Genomic DNA, 22,268 nt, shown 5'->3' with positions numbered 1-22,268 from the left:
AAAAAATGCAATTTTTTGCCCCTTTTCTACAATTTTTGTGAAATTTTATTCATCACCAATTCGCAACTTTTTCTCAATTTTGCAAACTTTTTCCTACAAATTTGCCTTTTTAAAAAAATATTTTGGAACCTTTTTCTATCATTATGCAACATTTTCTTTCTCACAAATGTGCAATCTTTTTCTAAAAAAAATGAAACTTTTCATCAAGGAAAAACAATCATGTGATCATCTGATTGCATCCAACTAGAGACAATGAAAAGCAACGTTAAATGTGTTTTTATTAGTGATGGATTGTGTTGAGTAGCATATGCATTGTTTTAAATGCTAGCATGTTTTTTTATCATTTGTATTGTACATTCCTTTACATCTTCCTGCCCAGGGACCACAGATGAAAATTAGCTTATAGCTAACTCTGGCTTGACAGTTTTTGTTTTGCATGGCCCCTGTCAAATGGAGCGCCGCCTGCAAGATAGTTCAGGCAGACAACTCGAGCTGCGCTCATTCATACTGACACGTCATCATCCTCCCTATCAGCTGATCTCAACATCCTCATTTGGCGGTCTATTTAAGCTGCATGTCTCCCCGTCTCTGTCTCTGCCTCTGCTTTGCAAGTGCTCCTGCTGTCCTGCTCAGTGCTGTGTGCAAACTTTGTACCCACCTCCTCCACAGCATCCACCTGCGGGCTCCGAGGGGGGTTAGTCCTATCTCATTGCTCCTAAATGTATGCATTTAAATAATGTATGATGAGTAATGAGGTTCGGAGCCCATACGCCAAACACAATACTGTATGCTGCAATAAACTTTATCTTAAGTGAACTGAGTTGTATTCTCAGACAGCTGCAAGAGAGAGAATCACACCACGGACCGGGAAAAGGTTGAGGTCATCCACTCAGAGAGCGACAAATACCAGCGCTGGATAAGGGAGGCTGTAGAGATCAGGACCCAGAGGATGGTGAGCCAGGATGAGGGGGCCTACATGCTGACACAACACCTAAAAGGTGCTATTTTTTTCCTTAAAACATTTAGACTTTTTTTTTTTTAATCCTGTAACTTTTTTTCTCACAAATTTACATCATTAATCTCAGAATATTATTCTTCTCCACCTCTATTGTTTTTTCCTCCAATGGCCCTAATATATAGATACATCTTATTCACCAGATTTTACAGCACATCAAATGTCTGAACTGAGCTAGTCACTTTTTAAACAGTGAAAGTTCTCTGTAAAGACTTTATTTTATTCATACATGTGCCCTTCATAGAGGAGTGAACAGTTTAATATCAGCAGTGATTAAAGTTGAAGTGAAGAAGAGGATAAAAAGGGTTAAAGTGCATTCATCAGTAGAAGTAGAAGCAGAGTCCAGAGGGGAGCCAGGTAAAGAGAGGCACTGTTTTAATTTACCTTTCTGCCCAAGGACCTGAAGGTGCAGGGAGGAGTGGGTGAAGCCTTTGGTAGAGTCCTGACCTGTTTTTTATCTTTTACAGGCGTCCTCTGAAATATCTTTGATCAGAGGTTTGTGTGTGAAAAACTGAGACACGTGATCACAGAAACAACATGAAGATGAAACCTCTGAGTGATTGAATCATGATGTCTCACCTCGAGCTCAGCGATGATCCTCTCCTCGTCGTCGTCGTCCTGGATGCCGGACGCTGCGATCACAGGGGGGGTGGAGGCGGGTCGGGGGGTGTCAGAGGGGGTCCGCCTCAGCTTCACCAGAGTCTTGGGCAGGTCACCGTCTTCTTCCATCTAAAGGGGGACGAATAAAGATGTCAGAGCTCCACTGATTCCCGTCTGCTAAATAAAGGGAAGGTGTAAAATAAATATTAAAGAATGAGACTGAACTGTCAGAGCTCGGATCAGATCTCAGAGATATCAGCAGGATCCGTCTTGGTTGTCTGAACCTCAAAACTCGATTTAACAGCTGCTCATCTCGTCATGCTGATAACTGAAATATCACTGAGGACTCACTGGTGACAGTTCTCAGACTGCCCGTCATATACTCAGTAACTTCTCCAGTAAAACACATCCATCAGTCTCACTGCTTACTGCTTACTAATAAACTGTATGTAACAACATGCGGCAGTGATCCACAGAGAATGAGTTTATCAGGACTCTTTATTCATTTTTCTTCTTGGTTAGAAATGATTTCAGCTGAAACAGTTTCTCTTCCTGTTTCCTTCTTTGACTGAATCCTTCAGTAGTTTTTCCACTCAGACCTCAAACTGAACTTTACGTGAGTGAAGAATCAAAGAAGGAACAACTCGACATTATTCAATCATAAAGGTCCGAGGTCCCAGAGGAAGCTCTCCATCACTTCGATGAACCGACACCTTGAAGACTTCAGTCCGTCTGGAGACCATCTCCACTCAGCGGGTTTCTCCACAGAGAGAGAGATCAAGCAGAGTGTAGCTCAGCAGCCGCTCGCTCTCACCTGAGAGTCAGACTGAAAACTGCCCCCAGCGTACAGGAAGAACCGCTCTGAAGCCCACGTGAGAGAGAGCAGGTTCATTAAGATGTGGGTCAGAATCAGAACTGTCTCTCAGATCATCCTTCAGTCTTTCACACCACGACTCTGAGAGGGTATTACACACGAGGCTGAAGATGTTAGACGCTGAGTTTCCAGAGCTTAAAATAGATTAAGAGATGGAGGAAGTTAACCCTTTCACATCCTTTGTTTCATAAATCACACACAAAGGGTTAAATGCTCCTCAAACTGCTGCTAAGGAAACAGCGTCTCTACATGCTGGAGCTGTTTGCAGATATTTAAACGATCATGCATTCATGTGAGGCAAAATAATCCCCTAACAGCCAACAGATGAAGGATGACACTTCAAACCTTTTAGTGATCATGTCAACAAATGAAGGTCAAACCCAGCACATGTGGGAACTCTTAGTCCAGATGTTTTAAGGCAGTTATTATGTATTTTTAAAAATCTGGACAGCTGTTCTTGCCGGTTTGCTTCAGCTTTGTTACAAACTGAAGTTTGTGTCACATCTGTCATGAATCAACTTCCCAAAACACCGGTAAGAAGTGTCCGCTCTCTGTCTTACTCATCAGTTTTAAGCAGGCAGGTTTTGGCATATAGTGGAGATGCTAACAGTTCCCCTCCATAATCAGACGCTAAACAAGAGCAAACTGCACAGAGCTGTGTTTGGGTTGGAGTATGATGAGCACAATATGCTTTGGGAATTGGACTTTGAGACGGAGCAGAGAGCGGGGGCACATCAGTGGCTGCAGGCGATTCTTAGTGAATCCATTCCTGTGTTTTTTTGTCCTGTTATGAAAATCTTCCCTCAAAAAAGTATTTTTCTTGCCTCTAATTATTTGTTTCTGTGATTAAGTAGATTTTTATGTATCAGTTCTTCACTTGAGTATTCATTTTTTACAGCCTGCATTTAACACGTTTCAACAGCAGAATGATTGAAGTTGAATTTTCTCGAGAATAATAAGTGATGCTTCGTTAGTTTTGCACTGAAACAGCCAGACTTTTATACTGTGAGAACATTTCAGGGCTTGTTATTCAAGTATCTGTACTTTCACTCAAGTAAATAAAGTGTGTATATCAACACTTCTGATTACGCCTTATTGTTTCAGAATGACCAACACTGTTTGAGAATGAAGTTTTATCACTGTTAGCCATAAATTATCAATCAACCTTTATTTATAAAGCGCCAAATCACAACAAACAGAGCAGGTCTAGACCGTACTCTATTTTCTATTATTAACAAAGACCCAAAATCAAAACCGGATCAGATCCAGTCCCATCTTCCAGACAGGACTCAGTCTGATCTCATCTTAATCCACCATGAGCAGAGCACTTTGCAGCATTTAGCAAGTTACAGTGGCAAGGACAAACTTCCTTTAACAGGCAGAAACCTCCAGCAGGACCAGACTCATGTTAGACACACATCTGCCTCAAATGTGGTATAGGGTTTGAGGATTTAGTTGTGCTTAAAAATCTGCAGTTATTGAAAGTCTTCAGGCGGATTTTGTGTTAAAGTGTTTCAATGAAGACTGAGAGATCTTATACAACAGCTGTTTCCATAACAAAGCGGTCATTTCACAGAGTTCTCTCAGTAAAAACTGCAGACATTTGGACCATTGCTAAAGGATGCTGTCTTGTGTTACATATGTGACTGGATCACACAGACTGGATCGTGAACTACCTCACTGGATGGCCGCAGTACGTCAGAGTGGATGGCTGTACCTCTGAGGTGGTCACGAGCAGCACTGGCGCCCCCCAGGGGACTGTTCTGGCGCCATTCCTCTTCACCCTCTACATCTCCGACTTCCGCTTCGACTCCGGTTCCTGCCACCTCCAGAAGTTTTCCGACGACTCCTCCATCGTTGGACGCATCAGTGAAGATGACGAGGAGGAGTACAGAGGACTGATAGAGAGCTTCATCACGTGGTGCGACAGCAATCACCTGAAGCTCAACATCATCAAGACTAAGGAGCTGGTGGTGAACTACCGGAGGAACAGGAGGCCCCCAGCCCCAGTCCTCATCCAGGGGGAGGAAGTGGAGAGGGTGGACTCATACAAGTACCTTGGGGTCCAAATAAACAATAAACTGGACTGGTCCACCAACACTGATGCCATCTACAGGAAGGGACAGAGCAGACTGTTCTTCCTGAGGAGACTCAGGTCCTTCAGTGTCTGCAGCAGGCTTCTGAAGACCTTCTATCAGTCTGTGGTGGCCAGTGCTCTCTTCATTGCTGTGGTGTGTTGGGGTGGAGGCATCAAGATGGGTGAGGCCAGCAAGCTCAACAAGCTGGTAAAGAAGGCCCGCTCTGTGGTTGGCCTAGAACTGGACAGTCTGGAGTCAGTGGCTGAGAGGAGGTTGATGGACAAACTGCGAGCCATCCTGGACAACCCCTCTCACCCTCTCCATGATGAGCTGTGGCTGATGGGGAGCTCGCTCAGTCAGCGCATCATTCCACCACGGTGCAAGACTGAACGCTTCAGGCGCTCCTTTGTGCCCGCCGCCATCAGACTGTTGAACAGTAATGGAGGCCACAGACTGCACCATGCTGACCATGATTCTTCAGCTTTGCACAGCCGTATAATGAACTCTTTCTAACATGCATCAGGGGTGTGATTGCAGAAATGTGAAGGTCACAAATGTATGAGCTCAGTAAAAGTACGTGAATCAGATAAGTTGTATCTGTAGCTGCTTTGAGTGACAACATCTATAAATAACTGAAGTTGAGAAAGTAAAAACAAAGTTTCACAGATTTAAAAAAAAACAGCCATTAGAAACAGAACAGCTGTTGTTGAAACTCAGCGCAGCTCTGCCTCCTTCACTCAGAGACTCTGGCTGTCATGTTAATTAAAACAGCTGTTTGTTTGTATAGTGGCTCCACGGTTCAGTCACTCAGAGGAGAGAAACACAGACTGAGTTTTAATGACCAGACCGGAGAGGAACTGTGAGTCAGGAAAAACATGGATGAATCAGTTCAGAACGCCTGAGCTGGATCTGATCCGGAGCCAGAGGACCGCTAGAAGCATCCGTACTTTGGGTTTAATTTGATAACCGGTGAGTCGCTCGGGTTGTTTTGAGTCTTGTGCGTGTTTAATCACCTTCGGGTCATTAAGTCTGCATTTAAACGAGCAACAAGTTAATCAGCTGTGAGGAATCAGAAAGAGTCTCACCTTCAGGTTTTTGTTGGTCATGATGACGTCTCCGGTCCGGTTGGTTGTGAGACCGTGTGCGGAGGGGAAGCTTCGGCGTGGTGGAGGAGGAGGCGGAGACTTGGAGGGTTTTTCTGTACGATACCGAGCGACGTTAAGATCCACTGGAACCAGAGAACATGAACATGTGACACTTTTATTTAATGATGAAGATACAGAACTGTCTGCACAAGAACTGAGACTCACCCGACCCTCGATGTGACCCCGCCCCCTCCATATTGTTCAGCTTCTGTGCGGCCAGCTGCACCTTCCCGGGCAGCTGGTCCCCGCTGGGTGTGGTGGTGGAGTTGGTGGCCGCGGTCCCGGTGGTTCCAGCTGCAGCGGACGTACCTGTGGTGGAGGTCAAGGGGATGGTGATCTGGGGCTTGGGGGGCACCACCGGCTTGTTGATGTGCCTGGCAGCGAAGTCGAGGTCCGGGATGGCCTTCATCAGCTCGGCCTGGGTCTCCTCCAGCAGGCGGTTGATGTCCTGGGCGCTGAACTGGGTCAGACTGGCTCGCTTCTCCTCCCAGTCGCGCTCTGCAGCCTGACACGAATACAGAAACAAAGGATGAGTGAGAGGATGCTACCTCCTAAAAAACACCACAACACAGACTGCTGCTGCTCGCGTGTGTGCACATCCCATAGGAAAATTAATTTAGAGAGGAGATCTCAAAAGTGTTTCATTTCTGTCTCCTAGACAACAATGAGATCTGTTTGAAAGCAAAATGAGACTATAGCTTATGTTTCCTGTTTCTCATTCTTGCAAAAAGTCTCAGCTTAGTCTCCCTTTCAGTTCAAAAGGAGATCTGGTCAGAATCTGAAATGATTCTCAGGTATTTCTGAAGTGTTGTGACTCCTTTTGAGCTCAGGAGGAGAAATCAGGGAGTTCTTGTCTCAATCTAACCTCATCCATTTGTTTTGGTCAGACTCAGTTTTTGTGTCTCAAGTTGAGCTCAGATGGAGCAAAGAAAGAGCCTGAGCTCATCTTTTCATCAACATTTATAGTGCCCTGCAAAATTAAGATTTCAATGTAATTGTCCACAAACTTACAATTCTCGTTAAAACATTTGAACCACTTCAAGATCAGATATTTAGATGTGAAATGATCTCTTCTTTGACTTCACAGTCTGGTCCTTCCTTTACAAGTCTGTTTGGAACAAAACAACTTCACAAAGATTTAGTGGATTTGAGAGAAACTGCAAAGATAGAGATTTCATCCCAGGTATGACAGACCATTTATTTAAAATATGGGCCGCAAAAAGGGCCGACCAGATTTATCCAGACTATTACAATTAAAGGAGCGGATTCTTTTGGGCGCTGGTGGACTAGCGGTCTAAGCGCCCCACATAGAGGCTACAGTCCTTGTTGCAGGGGTTGCCGGTTTGATTCCCAGCCGGTCGACCATCTCCTGCATGTCTTCCCCCGCTCACTACTCCCCACATTTCCTGTCTCTCTTCAGCTGTCCTGTCATATAAAGGCAAAAAGCCCAAAAATATATTTAAAGAAAGAAAAGAAAATTAACCATTAATGAGATCTCTCATTTAAGTCTTAAATAAGACTCATGTCATGGTCTCAACTATTTCTGCTAGTGAATTTTAGGAGAAACTAATGAGAACAATTTGAAACTTGAATGAGGCTGAAGGGAGAATCTCAAGTTTGTCTGCAGAGACTTAGAAGAGAAAGCCTTGTGCAGTAAAATTTTCCTCTGGGATGGTCTCAATAAAGTTTAAACATCTTTATATAGGATGTAAACGTGGATGATATTTGCCATCTGGCTCATCAGGGCACAATAATAAAGATAATAACGTGCACTGAGTGGAGCAGCAGAGTGATTTAAAATGAATAAATGGAGTTCTCAGCTGAATACCAGTCTGACTTCTGCAGACACAGATTTATCTGCAGGACGTCGGCTCGGCAGCTCATCCAGGATCCGGTTCCTGAAGGTCATGGAGTGCTGGATGTCCTGCTCCGGGCCGGATGTGTCCGAGTCCGCGGGTGTGACGGGCATCCAGTTAGCGAGACCGGCGCTGGTGCTCAGGTCGGTGAGGCTCAGAGGAGGACTGTTCAGGATGTCCAGATCAGAGGCGCGACTCATGTCCTCTGATCTCTTCTGTGATTGGCTAGAGAGGTCCTCGGGGCCCTTCCACACTCCCTCTGTGACTTGTCTGAACACAGAGGAAGGATACACGCCGCTATAATACATAAAGGACAACATCAAAGGGCTAGACTTTGCTAGGACATTAGACATTAGTATGAAAGGATGGATGACAAGACGGCTCCTCGAAAGAGAAGCCGAAACATTAGCAGCTCCCCCTGCTGGCTGACTGCAGTACAGGTCATAACCCCCGACCCCTCCAACCCTTTAAACTCTGACAGATGATATGTGTTTTAGTGAGAGGGGGGCTAGCTGAAGACCTCCACAGGGAGGTCTGGAAGTTATCAATCAATCTTTATTGGAACAAATGTTCCAAACAGAGCAGGTCTAGACTGTACTCTATGTTCTATCATTAACAAAGGCCCAACATCAAGACAGGAGAAGACCCAGTCCCATCTTACAGACAGGACTCAGTCTGACCTCATCTTAATCCACCATAGTGCCCTATTACCCCTCTAGAACACTACGCTCCCAACATGCAGGCCTGCTCATCGTACCTAAAGTCTCTAAAAGTAGTATGGGAGGTAGAGCCTTCAGTTATCAGGCCCCTCTCCTTTGGAATCATCTACCAGTCAGGATCCGGGAGGCAGACACCCTCTCTACTTTTAAGAGTAGGCTTCAAACTTTCCTTTTTGATAAAGCTTATAGTTAGAGCTGGATCAGGCTTGGACCAGGTCTTAGTTATGCTGCTATAGGCTTAGACTGACACACTAGGATCCTGTCTTTCCCTCTCTCTCCTCTCTCTGCCTGTCTCTCACTTTAACTCTTCCTGTCCCATTAAAGTTACTAACCATAGACCTTTCTGGAGTCCCTGAGCTCCCTTGTCCCGTAGGTTCCTCTGGATCTCTGCTGTGGATTCTTTTTTGAGTCTGTCATTCGTTCTTTCTTTCTTTCTTTCTTTCTTTCTTTCTTTCTTTCTTTTATTCCATTTTCCTTTTTCTTTCTTTTATTCTATTTTCCTTTCTTTCTTTTTTCCTTTCTTTCTCTCTTTGTTCTTTCCATGTTTCTTCATCCTTTCTGTTTCCTTTTCTTATCCCATCCTTTCCTTCTGTCATTCCTTCACCATTTATTCTCCTCTTTTTCTTTCTTCTGGTCTCCCTCCCTTCTCTCTTTTCTTAGACCTTTCTGGAGTCCCTGAGCTCCCTTGTCTCGTAGGTTCCTCTGGATCTCTGCTGCTGTGGACGTGCCAGACTCCAGCTGCTACAACTACTACTATCCGTCTCCCCACTATCATCTCTCTCTCCCTCTCTCTTCATCTCCCTCTATCCCTCTCTCCAACACGGTCTCAGCAGATGTGTGTCTAACATGAGTCTGGTCCTGCTGGAGGTTTCTGCCTGTTAAAGGAAGTTTGTCCTTGCCACTGTAACTTGCTAAATGCTGCAAAGTGCTCTGCTCATGGTGGATTAAGATGAGATCAGACTGAGTCCTGTCTGGAAGATGGGACTGGATCTGATCCGGTCTTGATGTTGGGTCTTTGTTAATAATAGAACATAGAGTATGGTCTGGACCGGCTTTTTTTGGAAAGAGTCTGAGGATGACATTTTTTGTGATTTGGCACTTTATAAATTAAGATTGATTTATTGAAGAAGAAGCTTTAAGACCACTTTTATTTTGAAACTTTCTGCGTGTTTCCTGTCTTGACTGTGGAGGTCTGCAGCCGGACTGTCTTGTTTTAGTGAGGAGGCGTGACGTCAACACCACAGCTCTCTGCCTTCAAATGAGTAAATGTGTCAGCTCCCGTCATGAGGGCGTATTCTGGGCTTCACTTTTGTGCCACAGACGGTGTTAAAGCTTCATCCACCTTCATACACAGTCAATGGTCTGATAGAAACAAACGCCTGACAGAGGAGAACAGCACCCGGTTTATTTCTGGGGAAACTAAGGAGTGTTTGATTCGTGTACCTGCGCAGCGTGCTGAGCGCATCCGTCATGGTGTTGCAGCGCTTCAGCAAAGCATCCAGGCGGTGCGGCTCCTCTTTCAGGAACTTCACAGCCTCCACCTCCACCCTCAGCACCACCCGCATCTTACTCTGCAAGCTTGGAAACTGGTCTGCATGAGAGAGAGAGAGAAGAAGAGAGAGAAGAGGATGAGGAGGGGGAGAATGACAGGCAGACAGATGCAGAGAGAAAGCGGCGTGTCAGAGAGAGAGGTGTTTGGATAGAGATGTGAGGAAGAATGGAGGCGCAGAATGACGGAGGTAAAGACGAAGGGAGGGGAGATTACAGGATGCCGTTTCTGTCGCAGCGTTTTTGAAGGCGCTGGATTTTCCTGTCACATCCAGACGGAGGATTCAGGGGAGGTCGGCCAACTGGGGGTGAAGGGCGGGCTGGACGTGCGGCGACAAAAACAGAATCTGTGCTCGTCCGTGGGAGAGTGTGAGGACGACTCACCGCCAGGATTGGGAAATGTTGGACGCTCAGCCGTCCTGAAAACTGTCCGCCTGTCACTCAAACGCTGAATCAAAGCGCCGCGATGAAGTCGGTCTGCATAAAATTATAACGAGGCCTCCGGGAGATGGAGAGTCCCTCATTAAGATTCAGGATGCAGAGCGCAGGTACACGGGTCGGAGCAGCCGGACGAGAGGCCAAACCTGAAACTTCATGAATATCAATTAAAGTCTGAGAACGTCTATAAATATTCATGAGTTTTTAACAACATCAATTTGAGAAACACACAACACAACTTGAGATGAACTGTGACCCGAAGAAGGACTAGATTACTGCCTTTAAGTAGAGAAGGAGGCGGTGGCTTAAAGGAAGGTGGCGGAAAAATGGAGGATAAACTGAGAAGACGGGAGGTACTCGAGTTCAACTCTGGATTAACCTCACAGAGCAGCCTCCTCTGTCATCAGGTGGATCCATCCTGTTAAGCTTCAATCAGGAAGAATGATACGACCAATCAGCGCCAGTTTAGGAGAAAGAGGCAGAAAGAGGCGGCGACTGAAAGCCTGTAAACAATGGCGGCCGTGCAGAGATTAGCTTGGATGCAGCTCTGGTGTAGGTTTTATCAGAACTGGATGATATTTCTTTCTTAAAGGTGACATATCATGCAAAATGGACTTTTTAATGGTTCTCTACCTGAAATATGTGTCCCTGTCTACAAACCCCCTGAAAAGTAAAAGAATCCATTCTGCACCTGTTCTGATTTCTCCACTTGTCAGTTTTCAGTGTTTTTCATACGTCACAACGCCATCCGGTCTGTAACAGGAAGTCAGAGCTCGGAGCTTGTTCAGCCCATAGACTGTATAAAATACAACTCAACCCCTCCTCCGTTTTTCATTACCTGCACACATGTGTGCTAACAAGGAGCTTAGGAGGGAGGCATGCTAGTTGTAGGCTGTCTTAATAAACACAAAGGTCGGTTTGACTCCCCACGTCTGCAGATTTGAAGATCTAGTGGATGATTTTTAGTTTGCATGGAAAAGTGCTAGCGCTAGTTAGCATAGCCACATAGCTACATGTTGGTAGCTGTGTACCAAGACACACGTCGACATACTGACAAATAAAACAACAAGAAACACTAAATCTGTGACCAATGCTTCAGAAAGGTCCTGCTGCAGGCGCCTCTCCGTCAGGATCAGATTCTGGATCAGATTCAGAGGGTTGAAGTAACGCGGGTCTGTGAGCAGCCGTGTATATTCAGCCAACATGTAAACATCAGATCAACGTGCTGGACGGCCGAGGCCACACCCACTTCCTGAGGGGGCGTGGTCAGAGAGCTCATTCTCATTTAAAGGCACAGACACAGAAAACAGCCTGTTCTGAGCAGGGCTGAAAAAGAGGGGTTTACAGGCAGACCAAAATCTGATTTCAAAGAGTTTTTATGAGCAATACACTTTAAAGACATGTTTTGAGGACCTCTTAGACCAATATATTTTGATGAAAAAGAGCATAATATGTCACCTTTAAATGAAGAGCAAAGGCCTCTAATGCACAAACTTTCTTTACTTAAACATCAAGAATCCATCTGCTACTGCACGACTTTATCACTCTGAATGAAGTGTAATTCATTTGACAGAGAGAACGTTCATCCAATCACCCTCCCAGTTTGTTTTTTAGAGGTTCTGCTCTTCCCAAACTCCATCTACGGGGTGTTGCCCAGTTGGATGTGAAACATATTGCATGCCGTGGACGTGTGAAACAGTCTATCTGGCTTGTCAGGTGATGAAAGGATCCAAAACTTTCATGCAATACCGGTCAAAGTCTAATGATATTGATACCTGCTGTGTTTCCAAAAAATGAAGAAGTGGGCGACCTAAATTTGGTTTCTGAATATCAACCTGCACATAGAGAGTCTGCCATCTGTTTACTCTTCATTTTATAGCTGTTGAAATGTAGAGGTGTGCAGCCTCCAGCCGACAGGTCAGGTCTGGAAAAAGCAGCACCCAGGTGACGCTGCTGTGTCTCGCTCTGTTCTCCGTCCTAATCTCTTTCTTTATGAGACCCAAACAGATGGATGCAGCGATCAAATCCCGATATTGGATAATGGTCTGATACTCACTCCAACATGTGTATTCTCATCATGTGTCATCAGCGTGCAGGCAGGCCTAGGCCGTGCATTTTGTCATGTGAAGCAAACGTTAGCATGGAGGAAGCAAACACCAAAGGCCATGCAGTTTGGATGCACTTTACGCTCATTACGGCGACAACCTCTACAGCTTCTTACAGGATCTGCTCAGTTACATTTGAGACTTGAGGTGGTGAGAGCAAAGCAACATCTCTTCAGGGATTTTTCCCACTCAGCTTGAATGGTGAACTAGAGAAGTTAGCCTCAGTACTTTCATCGTGATCTCCTGACTCACTCAGGACGTCACGTGATGACTTACTTTTCAGCTCCGTCAGCGTCTCTCCCAGCATCCTCAGCTCTTTGCTCTTCTGCTCCACATCATGCTCCGTCACCAGGCCGTGGTTCACCGACGAGTTCCTCTGCAGCTCCTCCACCGACTTCTCCAGGTCACTGCAGATATTCAGATCACCCAGCGTGAATAACATCAGTCTGCTTCATGCGTTCACTCACACAGCTGACAAGATCATGGTGCTCTGAACTCACTGCAGCTGCTGGATGAGCAGCTCCTCCTGGTTCAGGTACTTAAGTCTCTCCTCCTCCACCAGGAGGCGCTGTCTCTGGAGCGGGTCCTCCTGCGTGCGCATAGCGTCCAGCATCATGAGGCTCAGCTCGGACTCGGTCTGCCTCAGCAGAGCCAAAACTGAGTCCTGGTTCTCCAGCTGGGAAACAGAGAGACGAGAAGCAGGAGGTCAGTTCAGAGATGCATCATCTTCATGTTGGGTGTAGTTTGGGTTGTTAAATGTAGGCAGAGAGATATTTCTGTGATTGAGTCTACCCTCGTTAATGTAGAGCTTAGAGAGGAACAGTAATGAAGAGGGCCGGGGTGTGAGGGCGATTGAACGGCCTTTCAAAAAAGCTATTAAGTTTAATGCCAACTATATTAAAAGACTCACAATATTAAACCCTTTATGAAGGAGGGATTTATTAAAGGAGATGAGAATCACAAACAGACAAAGATTGATTGCTCCCTTCTCTCTCAAAGCGATGAACTCACCTGCATGTTGCGTAGCTGCGACAGCTGCTTGCGCAGGGCGTTGGTGTTCTGCTGCAGGCCTTGTAGGTGGAGCTGCATCTGCAGACGGGACACTGTCACCGGCTGGTGGGCCCCTGAGGACGGAGGGGGCATCAGGGCCAAAGGAGCAGACGGAGTCAGAGCTGCCCGACATTCAAAAAGAAGAAGAATCAGGAAGTTTTCTCTCCGAGTGTTTGTCATGTGGAGCAGCAGGACTGATAGAAGTTGTCCCAAAACACTTTGAGTAATCACAAGCTGGAGGAAATGAAGTCCTGCATGTGGAGCTTTAAGTTCCCTAAAGGTTTGAGCTAATACGTCCATCAATTTCAGACTGGACACATGATTTGTTGTTGCAGGATTTGCAGTGATTGGGGATAACTTCTATCTCAGCTGTAGGTCAGGGGTGGAGATCACAGCCTTATGTTTACTCAACAACGATCAACAGCATGAGGAGGCTTCCAGGACAAATCCACGTGTCCCGGGTAACAGAGACCCCAGACAGCCCACATGTATGAGTGTTTCCTCACCTCTGAAATGAATGGATGCTTCGTAACGCAGGGACAGTAGTTATGGTGCTGAGTCACACCGACATGCAGGAACGAGACAAAGGAAGAGACGACGACGAGGACACGATCAATCGATAACAGATTGAAGAGTTGCATTTTAAGGAGGCGTTCAGATGAGGAGCAGGAGAAAGGTCGGTGTGAACACCTCTGCAGACAAGGCGAGGATGTTATGCCTCAGCGTTCCTGTGTTTGTAGATACTGAGGACGCTGTCGAGGGAGGCTATCTTTAGAGGAGGATTCTGGTCATTGTGTGTCTCAAACTCTTATCACTGCTTCCTCCTGCAGCTGTTCAACTTTCTGCTGCGGCTGCAGAGTTATACTGAGGGGTGAATGAGCCTCTGATTGTTATTCTTAGTGTCTAATTACAATATAAAACAGATCCCTGCAGAGCTAGACCTTTTCTTAGAAAGAGATGTGCTTCTTTTGACAGCAGTTGTTAGATCGCTCCCTTTGAACCCACCAGACTCCTTTAAGAGAAACAGGAAGTTAACCTCACAGAGACTCAAGGAGCTGCTGGAGCACGGACCTACAAAACTCAGACACCTTCGTATCTTAAAGAGCTCAGAGTGTCCTGTTACCTCTCTAAATCACTACACTCCCAACATACAGGCCTGCTCATCGTACCTAAAGTCTCTAAAAGTAGTATGGGAGGTAGAGCCTTCAGTTATCAGGCCCCTCTCCTTTGGAATCATCTACCAGTCAGGGTCCGGGAGGCAGACACCCTCTCTACTTTTAAGAGTAGGCTTCAAACTTTCCTTTTTGATAAAGCTTATAGTAAGAGCTGGATCAGGCTTGGACCAGGTCTGAGTTATGCTGCTATAGGCTTAGACTGACACACTGGGATCCTGTCTTTCCCTCTCTCTCCTCTCTCTGCCTGTCTCTCACTTTAACTCTTCCTGTCCCATTAAAGTTACTAACCATAGACCTTTCTGGAGTCCCTGAGCTCCCTTGTCTCGTAGGTTCCTCTGGATCTCTGCTGTAGATTCCTTTTTTGGGTCTTTCTTTCTTTCTTTCTTTTATTCATTTTCCTTTCTGCTTTCTTTCTTTCTTCACTTCTTTCTTTCATTCCTCTTTCATCCATCCCTTCTTTCTTTCATTCCTTCCTTATTTCTTTTATTCATTTTCCTTTCATTCCTTTCAGCTTTCTTTCTTTCTTAACTTCTTTTCTGCCTTTCTTTCTTTCTCTCTTTGTTCCTTCATCCTTTCCGTTTCCTTTTCTCATCCCGTTCTTTCCTTCTGTCATTCCTTCATCATTTATTCTCCTCTTTTTCTTTCTTCTGGTCTCCCTCTCTTCTCTCTTTTCTTAGACCTTTCTGGAGTCCCTGAGCTCCCTTGTCTCGTAGGTTCCTCCGGATCTCTGCTGCTGTGGACGTGCCAGACTCCAGCTGCTACAACTACTACTATCCGTCTCCCCACTATCATCTCTCTCTCTCTCTTCATCTCCCTCTATCCCTCTCTCCAACACGGTCTCAGCAGATGTGTGTCTAACATGAGTCTGGTCCTGCTGGAGGTTTCTGCCTGTTAAAGGAAGTTTGTCCTTGCCACTGTAACTTGCTAAATGCTGCAAAGTGCTCTGCTCATGGTGGATTAAGATGAGATCAGACTGAGTCCTGTCTGGAAGATGGGACTGGATCTGATCCGGTCTTGATGTTGGGTCTTTGTTAATAATAGAACATAGAGTACGGTCTAGACCTGCAGTCTATTGGAGCCCCTCTGAAACCTGTTTAATAAAGGGCCATGGTTTAAAAACACCACATTTACCTTCAACAGAAGACATCATTTCTGAGTGTGTGACAGCAGGCTGAAACTTTCCTCAGACGTCATTCTCCAGATGACATTCTGCTGCCTCACCAGATGAGATGAATGAGATTACGAGCACAAAGACGCTCCAATCAGATAAAGCCGAGTCCATTTGACTATTACTGACTGAAGGAAAATGTAGACTTTTATCATTCCTGCAGGCGGGCGCAGAGATACGGATCTGACAGATTTTATAAGGAGGACAGGAACGTGAAGGTTAAGAGTGAAAAAGTCTGCGAGGCTTCACAGAAATCAGAGCGGGAGAAAGTACTCGCGAGTTTTAAAGAGACAGAGCTGTATTTTAAAAGTTAATGCACAATCAGATAAAAGAGGACGTTCATTACCTCCACTTCAACACTTCAAGGGAAGGAACAGCGGATCAAACTCTTAATCCGTTATGTTCGCCCCTCTTCAGCTTTCAAAACATGCACCATCATGAAGCTGAAGCAGTTTTATTTCATTCTTAGAGAGGCGTTCAAATGCTTCCTGGACTTTTGAAACACAGAGTTCATCCGGACGAAGAACAGAGGAGGAACACTCGACAAAAACATGTTGTTTTGTCTCGTATTTAATGCAACTCTGATGGTTCAGACAGAAAACAAGTGGAGAGTGAAGGACGCCCGCTGAGAGGGAGACACATCCTTCAGGACGACACACAAATACACACATTTTGGAAGCTCAAGTGGATCCAGGAACAGGGTTTCAAACACAGTGGAGGGGGGTAGATGAGAGAACGGGTACCACACACTTCACATAGCTACCTTTCTTTTTTTTAGTGCGTCCAGCTAAAACAAGAAGCATGAGCACCAGTTACACAACAGCAGCAGCAGAAGCCGGCACACACAGCATGAGGAAGCTTGCAGCGATCACGTGAGGCACTTAAAGAATTACGCAAAGAATGAAATATCTGCAGCTTTTTAAAAAAGAAGAGGAGGAGACAGTTTCTGTGGTGATCAGACAGGCAGCAGTGGGAGCAGCAACAGGCAGTGATAGTGGTTTTTTTTACATGGAGAGCACTTACTGTCAGTTCCTGAGCAGTCACTGGCTGACTCAATCTTCTCCCTGGAAGAGGCAAGCGTTAAAAGACTTCCAGCCAGAACACATTATCGACTGAGTAACTGAGAGGCTATTGATGTATGGAGGGAAATGTGGGGGATATATGTGCTGCCTGGAGCTGCATTCAGAATGGACTCTCTGGTGTGTGGGTGTGTGTGTGTGTGTGTGTGTGTTTGTGTGTGTGGATAAATCTGAAATCATTCATTCACTCTCCCAACATCATCCCTCCTACTTATTTAAGGTCTCATATCTCATGATTCAGATGTTTCATTTAAAATCAGGATATCAGTAAGAAGATATTTTCTGCTTTAGAGCACTGATAATCTTCAGAGAAAGGTTTTTATCTCCTCCCTTAAGCTTCTTTTGGGATTTCAATGAAGAAAAGGGCGTTTTCATGTGATCAGCAGCTTCTGTGGGAAACATATCTGCCCGGTTGAGGAGGCTCTCAGCACCAAAGAGAGGCATTAAAGGGTTAAATTCAAAGAAAAATACACGATCAAAGTGAAGCCTGTTCAATGATACAACAGCTCCCTAACGTGCAGAGCATGTCGGCGATATTCTGCAGGGCTGCAGGATGCTAACTCTGTTACTTAGTGTTGTAACGCTGCTCAATGTTGACACAACTTTAATATCAACATTCTGTTCCTCATCAGACTCAAATTCACAGACTTCTCTTAAATCTGGGATCATATGTTAAATCCAATAGTTAGCATGCACTCTCCCACATACACTTTATGTAACATCTGTCTCTATAAGCTACATCAATGCACTTCATTTGGACTTTCATTTTTAAATCTGTGTGTCGGTACTTTAATGTGTTGTTTGTATTGTCACTCTTAAAAATGTGTCTGTGAGAAAACTACAAAAGAGGATCAGTGCAACTGAAAAAAAAACATTTGGAGCCAACAAATAAAAAGTGACTTTTTAAAATTCTGACTTAAAAAAAAATGAATCCTGAAATAAAAGTCAGAATAAAAAAAAAGTTTGTGTTTTTAATTTTTTTTTTTACGGAGCCCCTAAAGTGACATGTGCAGAATTTTTTTTTGGAGAGTATCTCTTGCGCACCAGATACCAAGTTAGCACTGGAGATCAACCAATTTCAATCTAAAAATGACAGTACAGCAGTTAGTTGAGCTTTATTTCAACCTTGGGCTGCCTTGTATCTTACACGTTTGCAGAGGCGTCAGCAGATAGGCTACCCATTGTAACAAAGGATCAAACATAGTCCTCATTAAATAACTGCCTAAATGCGGGATGATACCCTGGAGTCTACACTATGATTGGCTGCATAGGAGTGAGACGTCTGATTGGTTACAGACATTGCCCTGCAGTCTCAAAAATTCCATTCACTTGGTATTGCTGGTGGAGATAACCCCCACCTCACTCCTACAGAACACCGCATGGTTGCCTTTGCCTTGCTCTTGGCCAGACGTACAATCCTGCTAAAATGGAAGGGTGCTGCCCTGCCCACGCTTGACCAGTGGCGTCAGGATGTAATGTCCTGTCTTAAACTCGAGATGCTACGTTTTTCTATCAGTAGCTCGAAGAGGAAATTTTATGAGACATGGGACCCTTTCTTAGTCTACTTTCATGACACCCAAACTAAACCATCATAAGATGAGCTTTTATACGGCCCTTGGCATAAGAAGTAAGATCTGACTCTGTGTGGTGCGCTGCAAACTGACTCTTACATATTACGCCTCAATTTTTCAGGACAGCTGAGGATGGAGGGAGGGGATGGGAGGGTGGGAAGGGCTATTGCACTATGTCAGGTATTACTATCACTGCCGCAGAGACCTGTTCGTCTTCCTTGTTTTGCACAATACAGTACCATCTGTGGCAATGTAGAACATTACCGCCCAACCCCGGTGTTTTCTGTCTTATTTTTTTTTTGTATTTGTGTGTGCTGTGTTTTGTATTGTCATATGTGTTGAAAACTCAATAAAAATATTTGAAATAAAAAAAAAAAAATTCCATTCACAAATGCAGTGAGGTTCACAAATTACAAACAGTTCGTAAATGCAGACTGAACAGTCCGTATATAAATGTAACAAGATACAAGGCAGCCCAAGGTTGAAATAAAGCTCAACTAACTGCTGTACTGTCATTTTTAGATTGAAACTGGTTGATCTCCAGTGCTAACTTGGTATCTCGTGCGCACGAGATACTTTCCAAAAAAAAATTCTGCACATGTCACTTTAGGGGCTCCGTATTTTTTACTGGACTTATAATTTTTTTTTTGGATGAGCTATATAAATAAAGGTTAAAAAATTAATTAAAAAAAATAAGATTTATTGTGCAACACATTGGATATTTCTGTAAAATCTTTACAGTTGTTTTTAAAAAATGTATTGAAAAAACTTTATTTGAATTTTTTTTTTTTTTATTTCATATTGTCATTTTATTGCATTAAAATGTCTTGACAGAAGGAGAACTGCTGTTCACTTTAGTTCTGTGTTTTATACCATATATTACATTTCTTGTAATGTGTTTTACCTTTTTGGCAATAAACCTTGGCACACTGACACACTGGGATCCTAGCTCACCTTCTTCCCCCCAACCCCTTCATCACTTACTTTAACTCTGCCTGTCCCATTAAAGTTACTAACCATAGACCTTTCTGGAGTCCCTGAGCTCCATTGTCTCGTAGATTCCTCTGAGCTGCCGTTGACGTCCTCCAGCTGATACGGACGTGCTGGACTCCAGCGGCAACAGCTTCTACGACTCGTCTCATCACTATCACCTCTCTCTCTTACTCCCCTCTATCTGTCTTTCCAGACCCAACTCAGTCGAGGCATGATGGCTGTCTAACATGAGTCTGGTCCTGCTGGAGGTTTCTGCCTGTTAAAAGGAAGTTTGTCCTCACCACTGTAACTAGCTAAATACTGCGATGTGCAATGCTCATGGTGGATTAAGGTGGGGTCAGACTGAGTCTTACCCTGTCTTGGTGTTGGGTCTCTGTTCATAATTTGACATAGAGTGGTCTAGACCTGCTATGTTTGTAAAAGCGTCTTGAGATAACGTTTGTTGTGATTTGGCGCTATACAAATAAAGATTGATTGATTGATTGATTGACCTTAAAATCCTGGTTGATGTTAAAATGTGAAGCTGCATGTCGTTATGTGGCTTTAAAGTTCAGGGTTTACTAGTGCTACCTAGACCTACACTGCAAAAACTCAAAAACACAGTCACTTAGAATAATCAAGGATTCACAAAACACTATTAAAATTTTATTTATTTCACCTTTTCAACTCAAATTGAGTTCTTCTTGAAAAAATACAACCTAAAATACAATGCAGGGAAATAATATACACTGCAAATATTTAGAACTAAGCTATTTAAAAAAAAAAAAGTCTTAATAAAATGATGAAAATTATCGTATTTCAAAGTATTAAAAACTGCCAATGAAATAAGAGAAAAATACTTTATTCCTGAAACAAAAATAATATTTCAAATTTAATAAACTTGAGTAGATTTTTCTTTTTTCATTGGCAGATTCTTTTTTACTCATTACAAGAACTTACAGCTTTATTTCTGGCCTTTAATATTTTGTACTAAGATATTTTTCTGGACTTGATTTTTGCAGTGTATATTATTTCTGTGTAATGTTCTTTGGAGATAAATTGAGTTGGAAAAGAGGAATAAATAAGCTTTCATGGTTTTTGTTGTGACTCATTGATTCTTTTAAGTGACTGTGGAAATAAAGATAAGTGCAGCTGTTAAAAACATATTTACTTTTATGATGACACAACTGTTTAGATGTTTTGAAACTTATAACAGTGTTTTTTTAAAGCTATTTCAAAGACAGAGCAAAGATAAAGTTCCTTACTTTTGCATTTTTTCTTCACATTGCTACCAGGTACTTCTTCTGAATGTGGTTGTGTACATTTCAAACTTCCTCAGGAGCTCTTAAAACTGCTTAAAAATGATGAACAGTCACTGAAATATATCCTATAACATGGGAGCTTTACACAAAGACAGAAAAAAACTGTACAAATGAGAAGTTTGTACATTATCACACACACACACACACACACACACACACACACCCACACACACACACACACACACACACACGTGGGAAATAGGGACGCTGCCTTCCTGTGAGAGAAACTTGTCTGTATGTTGAGGGTGTTTCCTCATGCATAATTTGTATTAGTGTGTGTAGGTGTGTGTGTATGTGTATTAGTGTGTGTTTGTGTGTTTGTGTGTGTGTGTGTGTGTGTGTGTGTCTTACGGGCTCTCAGCCTCAGGCGCTCTGCTCAGCACTCTCTGCAGCAGCCCCGTCAGGCTCGCTATCTGTTTCTCCATGGCCTCCATACGCTCCCTGGATTCACACAGCACAGACACACGCAGCTCTGTAACAGATGTCTGACACATATTCTTTACATAATTTATAACACATGGCACCAAACTCTCCCCGCTCTCTCTCTGTGTTCTCTGTTGGAGAAAGTGGAATCAGAGCCGCTCTGGTATCTTTTTTAACTTTGGTCGTATTGAAAATGTTGCTCATGAATGATGATGTTATGTTAACGACAGTTCTTAAAATGAACCATGGGCTGTTCAAATCTGCCACAATTATAGTAAAACTCTAAATTCTGCATTGCTTTTAGTAATAATAGTATTTTCATCCACTTCCAACAAATCAATTTAATTTAACGGACTCTGCTCAGAGAGAAAATCCAATATGAGCTTTTTGATCATTTAAAGCCTCTGGGAACCCAAATCAATAAAAACATTCTACCTATGATATTTCAGACCACATGTAAATACTAAAACCTATGTAAAAATATTAGAACTCAACTTCGATCCATTTTTCAAATATGTTCATTTATGTTTTTTAACATGAAACATTTTTAACAATAACATCAATTATGTTTTTTAACATGTCCCATATGTGGGACTGTTTAAGTAGTCCCACATATGCTCCCCAGTACCACTTCATTTACTTTCCCCAGGACCAGTTCACTAACTTTCCCCAGGACCGGTTCACTAACTTTCCCCAGGACCGGTTCACTAACTTTCCCCAGGACCAGTTCACTAACTTTCCCCAGGACAGGTTCACTAACTTTCCTCAGGACCAGTTCACTAACTTTCCCCAGGACCAGTTCACTAACTTTCCCCAGGACTGGTTCACTAACTTTCCCCAGGACCGGTTCACTAACTTTCCTCAGGACCAGTTCACTAACTTTCCCCAGGACTGGTTCACTAACTTTCCCCAGGACCAGTTCACTAACTTTCCCCAGGACCGGTTCACTAACTTTCCTCAGGACCAGTTCACTAACTTTCCCCAGGACTGGTTCACTAACTTTCCCCAGGACCAGTTCACTAACTTTCCCCAGGACCGGTTCACTAACTTTCCTCAGGACCAGTTCACTAACTTTCCCCAGGACCAGTTCACTAACTTTCCCCAGGACTGGTTCACTAACTTTCCCCAGG

The 22,268-nt window shown here is 43.9% G+C and overlaps 1 protein-coding gene across 1 annotated transcript in view; it reads right to left on the bottom strand.

Annotated features, from left to right (window-relative positions):
- LOC117829817 (SRC kinase signaling inhibitor 1-like) overlaps positions 1-22,268 on the bottom strand; it is a 97,294-nt gene that overhangs the window by 7,363 nt on the left and 67,663 nt on the right. Inside the window, exons 8-19 of the mRNA XM_034707512.1 lie at positions 21,067-21,156; positions 16,795-16,835; positions 16,535-16,558; positions 13,390-13,550; positions 12,879-13,054; positions 12,655-12,785; positions 9,731-9,878; positions 7,541-7,865; positions 5,878-6,217; positions 5,653-5,795; positions 1,595-1,744; positions 1,400-1,498 (exon numbers count right to left, since the gene is read on the bottom strand). Coding sequence (XP_034563403.1) covers positions 1,400-1,498; positions 1,595-1,744; positions 5,653-5,795; positions 5,878-6,217; positions 7,541-7,865; positions 9,731-9,878; positions 12,655-12,785; positions 12,879-13,054; positions 13,390-13,550; positions 16,535-16,558; positions 16,795-16,835; positions 21,067-21,156 — 1,828 coding nt within the window. The remainder of the gene's footprint in view (positions 1-1,399; positions 1,499-1,594; positions 1,745-5,652; positions 5,796-5,877; positions 6,218-7,540; positions 7,866-9,730; positions 9,879-12,654; positions 12,786-12,878; positions 13,055-13,389; positions 13,551-16,534; positions 16,559-16,794; positions 16,836-21,066; positions 21,157-22,268) is intronic.

The sequence above is a fragment of the Notolabrus celidotus genome, chromosome 18 (genome assembly GCF_009762535.1).
Source record: "Notolabrus celidotus isolate fNotCel1 chromosome 18, fNotCel1.pri, whole genome shotgun sequence".
NCBI lineage: Eukaryota > Metazoa > Chordata > Actinopteri > Labriformes > Labridae > Notolabrus > Notolabrus celidotus.
This window is presented reverse-complemented; position numbering and strand designations above follow the sequence as displayed.